At 33.0% G+C, this 10,777-nt stretch overlaps 1 protein-coding gene across 5 annotated transcripts in view; it reads right to left on the bottom strand.

The window, feature by feature from the left end:
* Positions 1-10,777, bottom strand: part of LOC106458405 (CLIP-associating protein 1-like) — a 217,305-nt gene that overhangs the window by 86,588 nt on the left and 119,940 nt on the right. For 4 of the 5 annotated variants that reach the window (XM_022384708.1, XM_022384728.1, XM_013917922.2 and 1 more), the window contains 2 exons: positions 6,126-6,163; positions 592-618 (listed from right to left, as the gene is read on the bottom strand). In XM_022384708.1, coding sequence (XP_022240416.1) covers positions 592-618; positions 6,126-6,163 — 65 coding nt within the window. The remainder of the gene's footprint in view (positions 1-591; positions 619-6,125; positions 6,164-10,777) is intronic. The other variant, XM_022384718.1, reaches the window with a different exon arrangement.

The raw sequence follows: 10,777 nt of genomic DNA, 5'->3' as shown, positions 1-10,777 counted from the left end.
TAAGAAAACATTTCAGAATGACTTAATGGTGACTATAGTCCAAACTCCCATTTAGAAATTGTGTCTATATATATATATATATATATATATATATACATACATATGCTTTCTGTGTGTGTGTGTACACTAATACTGTACCTTCCCATCTATCAAATTGTATGGTGCTATAAATATGGAATTTCATGCAGACAACCTACTAAACAGCACTTGATTAGCTAGGGCTATAAAGTTCACATAAATTGTAAAGTCTTCTCATCCAAAATTACGTGGCTATTTTAATAGACAATAAAAGGCAGAATGTACATAACAGGTGGATTGTGGTAGTATGGATTAGTAGTGTACTAGTCATGTACAAATTAATAACTTGACTATATCAACAGTAAATTGTTTTACTAAAAACATCTGTGAGACAGTCGCACACTTAATATTAACCTTCTGTTAAACTTAAAAGACAAAATTATTGGTACTATTGGATATAAGCATCCAGATGAAAAAATATACATAAACTCACAAAATATATTTAAAAATAAGATACTGTCTAAATTATAACTGAGAAAAACTATTAAGATTAAACCTAATATTCATACTCACTGACTCTGCATCGCTGGTCTCTGAATGCTGGAAGCAAATAAACAACCCCAGATGTACAAGTAGCACAAAAAAGAAGATAGCAAGAGGTATTGTATGAAGTAACATGTTTAAAATAAGCATAACATAAATCTAAAATCACTTGACCACTGTCCACTGTTGCTAATAAAGCTACTAGCTACAGTGAATTGATTTTAAAAACGTACTTTAAAAACAGGGAATACAACATAATGTTTCTTTTGGAAACCATGACCAAAGGAAAGCTGATTTTAATATTCTTTCAAGGATGGAAGGTTCCAATAAACGAAAATGACAAAATGTATCAAACAGTGGCTAAGTTAAATTATTCTAAGGGTAAACATACATATGACACTAACAACTTGAACATTTTAAAGTACTTGTTGTGGATGTCCTAACTTTCTGTATCCTTTAACTATTACTTTTTACAACAATACAGTCAGCAAGTATATTTCTAATTATCATGTAACTTTGCTTTTCATAACAACAAATATGAATAACACTGCCTGATAAAACAACTAAGTGATTTAAAGCCTAGTTAATTACAAAATAATATAGCTCAAAACTTTTATTTAACTTAAAAACCTAATGATCTGTATCTTCTGACATTATTTAAATTAGAATTAATAGTCTTGTTGTGGGGTTTAATGATATTTGAAAAATAAGACATTTAATAACAGTGTATCAAATAGTTACAAACTTAAATCACTCAAACCAGTCTTGTGTTTTGAAGGAAATTACATATTAAGGGTATGACTGCCTCCATATACAGTCAACGAACAATGTCTCTTTACCTTCTTCAAATATTCACAACCAATGAGCATGCTATGTTCACCAGTGAGCTGTTTTAATGTATAACAATATTCTAAATACATGTTAAATGTGGTTACATATATTTCCTAAGCGATTACATGACCAAAGGTATGCATGAAAATACTAAACACAAAGGTACAATTGAACAGAGTGCATGACAGCTGAATATAAAACAGAAAATTCCTGTTTTTCTTGTTAGAATAATACTGTTGTCAATGCAAAAAAAAAAAAAACTGAATGGTGTGATTAAATCACACTGGGTCATATTTCTCTAAACTTCTTCTCAAGGAAAGTTTTATCTCCTTTCTACTGTAATTGTTACCAGCTGAATATAAGTTAGGTTTCTTGAAATTGAATAGAGACTAACACAGAATCCAAGACTTCTTATACATTTACTGTGCAAATGTGGTAAAACCAGTTAAAAGCTACATGCCAAAAAATGTTAAACGTTTAAATGATTAATTGATAATTATAAACAACTCATGTCTCTATTCTAGTTTATCTACAAAACTATAAACAGTGCACGACACAGTATTTCAACACGTAGTTGACAGTGTTGTGCGAGTCACGCGCCTCACGCAGTGGCGCCGCCTATGATCCAAACCAGGAAACCACTCCCAAACCCAGATTTTCCTAACCATATTACATCGTGAAAGGTCTAGTGAGAAACTGCTCAGTCGTGACTGGCATAGGGTGAGGAGCGCAAGAAATAAGCTAAAAAATTTTCAAGATTTATAAAAGTTCGAAGTTATGAAGTAGAATTTATAAACACGAGGTTGCCTCGTGCTTAAAAAGAATTCAATGTTTCAATTAATTGAATAGGAGAGAAACTTTTGTAAATACAGTTTTAACTCCAAGTGGCGAAAAAAAAGGAAGGCTTTTTAAATCGACGAGACTTCAGCTTACAAGCTCGACATAAATAATTTAGTGATAAATCAACTTGTATACAATATTTTGTTAAAAGCTAGCAACTACACAAGAACCAAAACACTCAGCAAGCACGTACCAAACACTTTTCAGAACTCACGAACAATGGCGATTTTGCATCATATCTGTTATCCTTAGAGATGTCATGTTTTGTTAGTTTAGGCGTTACAAACACAACATTTGAAACACACTAAACAACTTACATGAACAATGTTCCAACTGTATTTTTAATCAATCCCTACTGAGAACCTTTCATACTAAGCAAAATACCTAGTCGCCACGGTATATAGACCAGGAGTGCCGTTTTTGTTGAAGGGGGCCCACACGAGGTCAGAATAATCCCTCCCTCCTCAAGCCTTTTGTGAAATGACGCTCCTAATACAGACTATATGTAAGTAAAGTTCAATTACGTGCTCTTCTTATTGAAATCCTATACTAGTGCATTCACGAGTAAAAACGATTCAAATTATCTTGCCTTACTATGATGTTACAGCAAAACCGTTACTCTACTGAGCAAACACATTTTGAGATTAGGAAAAGTCTAAATCTCAAAAATATGTATGATAACGTTCTACAACAGATACAGACTTAAAATCACTGTGCTAAGTCCGCTTAAACTAAAGTCACACCCCAACCCATTTCCGGTGGCTCAGCGGTATGTTCAAGGGCTAAAAATCGGGATTCGATACTCGCAGTAGAAAGAATACAGATGGCCTATTGCGTAGCTTTGCGCTTAACAACAAACAAAGCTACACGCTTCGGCAAAATCAAAATGACAACTTTAAATCAAATTTTCCTCTAATGAGTAACACTAGCAAATGAACAAACTAGAGCAACGTAACTATTCAGCATAGTGGTACCCAGAACGTAACTATTCAGTACAGTGGTACCCAGAACGTAACTATTCAGTACAGTGGTACCCAGAACGTAACTATTCAGCATAGTGGTACCCAGAACGTAACTATTCAGCATAGTGGTACCCAGAACGTAACTATTAAGCTTAGTGGTACCCAGAACGTAACTATTCAGCATAGTGGTACCCAGAACGTAACTATTCAGTACAGTGGTACCCAGAACGTAACTATTCAGCATAGTGGTACCCCAGAACGTAACTATTCAGCTTAGTGGTACCCAGAACGTAACTATTAAGCATAGTGGTACCCAGAACGTAACTATTCAGCATAGTGGTACCCAGAACGTAACTATTAAGCTTAGTGGTACCCAGAACGTAACTATTAAGCTTAGTGGTACCCAGAACGTAACTATTCAGCATAGTGGTACCCAGAACGTAACTATTCAGCATAGTGGTACCCAGAAAGTTTTTATTCAGCTTATAGATACAGTTTTATATATTTTTCAACGAAAAGCCATATGATTGGCTTTCTTCTGTGCTCTATACATCGCAGGATAGCGAACCTCCGGATTGTAGTGTTGTAAGTCCGTATGCTTACCGCTGGCCCACCAAAAACTAGTGGAACAGTGGTAAAAAACAACTGATGAAACTTACTAAGCTAAATAGTTTATTATGAACATATAATACTAATATAACAAAGCTGTAGTAGTAGGTTTGGATGCCTAATGCAGAGTTTTCACGTTATGTGATTATTATTATTATTGTACACTTATACAAAACATCATTTTAACTGTTTAGGGAGATATATGATAAACGGAGATTAATGATTTTTTTAGACCCTAAGATTATTTTAATTTCGAAAGAGTAAAATTAAAAATAGTAGGCGGTGCTTTTGGTTTCCCTCTAAACAGAAGAAACCCATGTATGGCCCAAAACAAAAATAACGAGGGCCAAATTAGCGCGCTTGAACTATAAGTTCACATGGTAAATGTGCCCTCTTAACAAACGATAGCCACTTGCATTTCTCACAGTGATAACTTCATAAACGGAATCTTAGATAAAACTGACAATTTGGACGTTTCTGAAACTACCTTGATAACCACTTACCAAGGTAAGAAGTCAGTTCTACTTTTTCTAGCTTAACTGACTGTAAAGTATCCATAATGGTAAAATGTATCCAATAAACCAAATCTACACATTTACCTAGTTTTTTTATGCAATACATTTGAGTTATTATCAGTGATATGAAGCCTTAATGTATATATCACGTAATATACAGACTGAAACACATTTATTTGTAACAAAATGATATCTAAACAGAAAATATTCATATGTAATTCACGCATCATTCTTTCTTAGTTTTAAGTTGTATACTCTTGGTAATAGGTCTAAATTGTAGTTATCGAATTGTAACACTTCAGTACACATCATGAGATTTGTAACAGTCGTAAATAAGTGAATAAATTCAAAAGCAATGTTTTAAATGGACAATATTTCCCATTCTTTCTCTCTCTCGTTAATTTTGTTCCGGCTCTCCTCCTACTTCATAGTTCACCAACAGAAGGAGAGAAAAATTTACTACGTGACCCAGCGCTACGGTCGGCCTTCGGAAACTCAGTCCGTGCACAACCCAGCACGTCTTACAGACGTATTTCACGTATTTGTAATTACTAGTACCTCTGTGCGTTCGTGTAATAGCTACAGCATGATAAATAAGATACGGATATTAATCACAATAACTACTTGCAGGTGTGGGGGCGGTAGTTGTCTTAGGTTTTGGATTCTAGAACTACAGTGGAGTTAAACAATTCAAAGCTATCAGCTCTCGACAAATCACATTCGTTCAGTTTTAATCATATTTCAATTATTACCACTTATCATACTGTGGCAATTTTTAAGACGCGTTGGTAAACGATTAGTTAATTCGTTGCAACAAATTAAACTTTTATTGTTATAATATGCCATAATTTAGCGAAGTGCATTGAGAAAGAAACATTTCAAATGACCCTTTGACCGAACGCTGTTTAATATTACCAAATCAAGCAAGTTAACATAACTTTATTTCGAGAATAAACTAAATGATTAAAACATGTAACAAAAGTTACATTTCTTCCAGATTCTCTCTCAATATATTTACTTATTTCAAAGTTTAACTTAAAGGAGAGAAGGCAAAGAATCTTCAGATTCCTGCACTTATTGAAATATTTCTTACACATACTTAAAACTAATCACTTTACAAAACCACCTAATTTATGTTTACAACTAATAACGTACAAGTTCCTAAACTGACCAACCCTTGACGATACTTCACATGAAACCACTCGTCTTCTTCAAAACTACCCATTCCCCGTGGATACTTTATTTACACTAACATAGTTTCCATCCCTTGTAGACCGTATTTATAAATATTTAGAAACTAATATTTTTTGAAGAAATATCGTCACTTTAGAAAGGTTGCATATTACGTTAACGTTGATAGTAACGCAAACAGAATACAAGTAAAACAATAAAAGCATATCTTGTACTGTAAAATACACGCCTAATTGTACATATGCTATAACTCAACTATTGGGTAAATATTATTTTTTCTTAAAAAAAATATACCACCACTTTAAACTTACAAATGTCAAACTTGAACAATACTATCAACACAATAAAACAGCCAAACCTACTTACTTTAAACTTATAAATGTCAAACTTGAACAATACTATCCACATAAGTAAAACAGCCAAACCTACTTACTTTAAACTTACCAATGTAAAACATGAACAATACTATCATCACAATAAAACAGCCAAACCTACTTACGTAGACGTATTCCGCAACAAGTTCATATAACAAGAAGAAAAACGTTTTTCCAACTCCGAAAGTATGTCCCAAAAATATAGTAAATTAAAACGAACTAATGAATCTTCTCTCACTTACCTGAGATCTTGAATCTGTGTCATCATCTCCTTTAACACCTATATTAAAACAATGAAATTTGTATCCATCTATTCCCTTAAAATACCTTCACAAGTCTTAATACGTTTGTTTATAAGCAATTTCCAAACACCCGATTTACAAAAATAAATTTAAATACGACTTTCTCCATCTCAACTTTATTGAAGCTTTATTGGCTCATACGATTTTAAATCATTATTATAATTATAATAAGAAATTTACTAACTCGTTAACGTTATAATCATTATCAAATGTGTGTTACTTTTACTTATAACAAATTATACGGTCTTTATAATTATACTTGCCATAAGAATTAGTATTAGAAGTTTTTAGGACTATGACATTTTTAAACATTACGTTCTTAATCTAGTCCCTTATGAATTTCAAGAATTAGTAATATATAATAATAATATTCCAACCACACTATATTTGTGACATCCATTGCCAACGACGCGTTTCGCTCATTCGGCTGATTGGGATACAACAAACACAAGAGTGGTCTGAACGTCTTTTACAAGCCGGTGAAAAACGATTACAGTTTAAGAAGGTAGTGTTTAAAATCGTCATAGGCCTAATACTAATGTATTATGACCAGAAGCGTCGCTAGCTGTTTGAAAGTTTCGGGGCTCGGGCTCGTAGGTGCAGGAATTTTCAGCGTTTCAGTACGATATCGATTATGGTTTTCTATTCTGATTTCTCAACACACCAACTGGGGATTCGGGGCACTATGAAACAGAACTGGGGCACGGACCCCAGTGCCTAGTGACGCCTCTGAGTATAACAAGTATAATTGTAATCATTCTTCGCCGGCTTGTAAAAGGCGTAAACACCATATACGGACCTTATTTTAATACTTGATATAACCATTACATTCTTAATCTTGTATTAACATAAGGCGTATACACCATATACGGACCGTATGTTACTACTTGATATAACCATTACATTCTTAATCTTGTAGTAACATAAAGCGTAAACACCATATACAGACCTTATGTTACTACTTGATATAACCATTACATTCTTAATCTTGTAGTAACATAAGGCGTATACACCATATACGGACCTTATGTTACTACTTGATATAACCATTACATTCTTAATCTTATAGTAACATAAGGCGTAAACATCATATACGGACCTTGTGTTACTACTTGATATAACCATTACATTCTTAATCTTGTAGTAACATAAGGCGTAAACATCATATACGGACCTTGTGTTACTACTTGATATAACCATTACATTCTTAATCTTGTACCTTATAGATTTTCAAAAATTAGGAAAATGTATAATAATAACAATAATAGTATTTCAACCACACTACATTTGCCATATCCATTGCCGACGACAATGTAGTTTGAAAATGTGAAATTAAAGAATAAGTTAAACAATTGCCAGGATTTTTTTTTTTTTATTCTAAGAGGATGACGTTTCGAGCTAGCGCTCTTCATCAGATCGTATAGCTTACAACCTTAAAGCTTGATTGTAAGCTGTACGGTCTGACGAAAAGCGCTAACTCGAAACGTCATCCTCTTAACAATATAAAAAAGTTGGCCATTGTTTAACTTATTATTTAATTTCGATATTTTTGTCGCCTATGCGTTTAACTGTATATATCTTTTTTATAATATATTAGTCCTAATAATAATGTTAATGTTAATTATGAGTTTTAAGCGGTAAAAAATAACTACTATTGTACAGAGACAGTAAATTACAAAAAATTATCTAATTAATCAAATTCAGAAAACGATGAAATTATAAAGCTGTGACTTATATTTTCTCACAGTCATACCTTTTCATCATTGTTTTCCACTTATAAAGTGGATTACGAATGATCAAATACAAATATTTGGCTTTCCCATTTAACTGCATACGTTGTTACAGCAATACCGAAAACTGTTGACAAACGTTTACTACAGTTTGCTACAGTATTGAACAGTGAAAAATCAATGCTTTAATGCCATTACGTTTTTGTTACACTGTTTAGAACAACAGTTGTGGTATTTCGGTTTATAGTAAAAATTATTAATCGATCACTATGCTTAAGACAGTAGCTGTAAAGACTCTGTTCCCATGCCATTTATGATAATAATACAGTTTGTCGAAAAATGTTAGAGAAGTAAAATAAAAGTTAATTTTGATTGTGGTAACGTTACCAGACACTTATCAATAGGGCCGGATTTAGTCCCTTTGAGACCCACACGCAATTTCATGGGTTGCACCTCTCACCCCACATTGTAAGTCCGCTGACTTATAATGCTAAAACTGTGTTTCGATACCCGTGGTGGGCACAGCACAAGTAGCCCATTGTGTAGCTTTGTGCTTAACTACAGACAAGTATATACCTCCTCTAAATTCGGCACTGCTTATCACAATATAACGTAATAACATTGTATCACAAATTTCTTGAATGATATATTATTTAATCAAAACCAATTATATATGTCGCTTAATAGTATTTAAAAGTAATTTATGCAAGTCATCGCTAACTGAACCGTAATTTTCTTTCCTTGTCTTTAGAAAATGGAAGAAATCTGAACGTTGTACTGCGATAAAGAACCAAACACAAAAATATACCAAAAATATGGCCACATAAATAACTTGTTTTGACCATAAATGTGGATTATAATAAAAGGAGCTTTAAATCACGTATTGCAGATAAAACACGGATCGTTAATCACCAGGAATTATCAAGTAAAAAAAAGGTTTAATATCTTATATGGGTCGAGATATCCATACACATATTTAGAAGTCCTTACAACCACGCCAACAAATACTATGCTAAAAACAACTGTTAAATATCCTGTTCAACGTATACCTCACGAAGTAATGCCATTACAACGTACAAATTGAATGGTACATTTCAACGGAAACATTTAAAATAAATAAATTGTATTTTTGGATATAGTGTTCAAACATACTGTTGATATGAACGTGCTTTGTGGTCACTACGAGAAAAACCTATACACTGGATACGTGAAGTGACGAAAAAGTGTCATTGGCCACTATTCATAATGACTATGAAGCACGTTCACACCAACAGTATGTTTGATTCTTTTCACTATGATACAGGTCCAGCTTATCTCTCTTTGGTTAACTTGTGTTCAGGGTTACTGACGAGGAGTGAAATTCTCCGAAGCTAGTAAAACCCAATAACACACGTGTAGATTGAACTTTATTTATTGTGGACATAATGTTGTTTAAAACAATTTCCAAAAAGTAAAATAATGTTTGGGTTTACATAAAACAGTACAACATTCTTTGACAAGCATCTTTATGATTCCAGTCGTTAACACAGAGTTATGATTGTAAAGCTACTAAATACATTATTGTTAACCAAAACCACCCTCTTGAAAACCCACGAAATCACTTAAAATCAACAGATGTTACACGTTCAAACAATGAAACTAAATGATCAAATTTTGAAACGCATCCCCTTCAAAAGCCACCCAAAAATGTACGAATAAATTCGATGACATAACCAACAACATTATTGATTGAGATTCACGTACATTCAACATAAACCCAACAAAAACATTACCCACAACTGCTCATGGACTCTGATAATAATACTGTTAGGGTAAATTAATACGATTTCAAGACAAATATATTACCTTTTCAACTAACTGATATTCACTGAAGTTACACATTTTAATTGTATATCACTTTACATTATTAAATAAGTTTATACACGTATACATTAAAAAAGCTGAATCAACATAATAGGATTGACTATCTTGTAAAATTTCGTATGTGTTGAATGACCTTCTAAAAAAATTCATATAAGATTATGAAGTGCGTATAACGAAAACCTAGTCACGTACAAACATGCATTTCTAATCTGTTTCATAACCGTACTCCAGTGAAAAAATCCTATTAACTGCATAAACACTGGTGTTTGCTATATTTGGTCGAAAGAACATGGCTCGAAGGAAATAGCTTCCGGGTTAGAGAGTAGCCAGAGGCACCAAAGGAATCAGGTTGAATAATACCAATCATTACGGTTCGTTGACTTCTGGTGTCCATTGTATGTCAGAAGTAACGCCATTGTTACATTGTGCTATCTGGTTTAAGAAGACTTAAAGAAAAACTTTTATTAACGAATCCCACGACTGTCTTGGAATGTCATCACACTACATAATATTATCCGAGACCATTAGCAGCTGAAAGAAACTACGTTGTAAGTTCCGATAGATATGTATATATTAAAAATATTTCGATGAGAGATAATTTTGTTTCTGAACAGAAATAAAAAGACAACGATACATCAGACTCATTTCTTCCACGAAATAGAAGTCTTTATTGCGCTACTATTCTTTTCTGCTTGAATCACTAACGTTTGGGAATCACGTACACTATACCGCAAAAATGAGATTTATAAAGTTTACAATAAAAATAAAAAATCGGAAATTTAAAAACCCGCAAATGATAAAAAGTAAGGAAACAAGGCTGCAGATAATATAGACATTATTTACTCAAATTACAAACCCCTATTTTGGCCCCATGCTGTTATCTAGAGTTACATTAGGTGGAGTCAAAAGAGGGATTTTTAATTATAGTATTTTGGCATTTGTGTATAAACTTAAAATCATAAATAATATTCAACGTTAGACTGATACACAATTAAAAGC

The sequence above is a fragment of the Limulus polyphemus genome, unplaced genomic scaffold (genome assembly GCF_000517525.1).
Source record: "Limulus polyphemus unplaced genomic scaffold, Limulus_polyphemus-2.1.2 Scaffold22, whole genome shotgun sequence".
Taxonomy (NCBI): Eukaryota; Metazoa; Arthropoda; class Merostomata; order Xiphosura; family Limulidae; genus Limulus; species Limulus polyphemus.
This window is presented reverse-complemented; position numbering and strand designations above follow the sequence as displayed.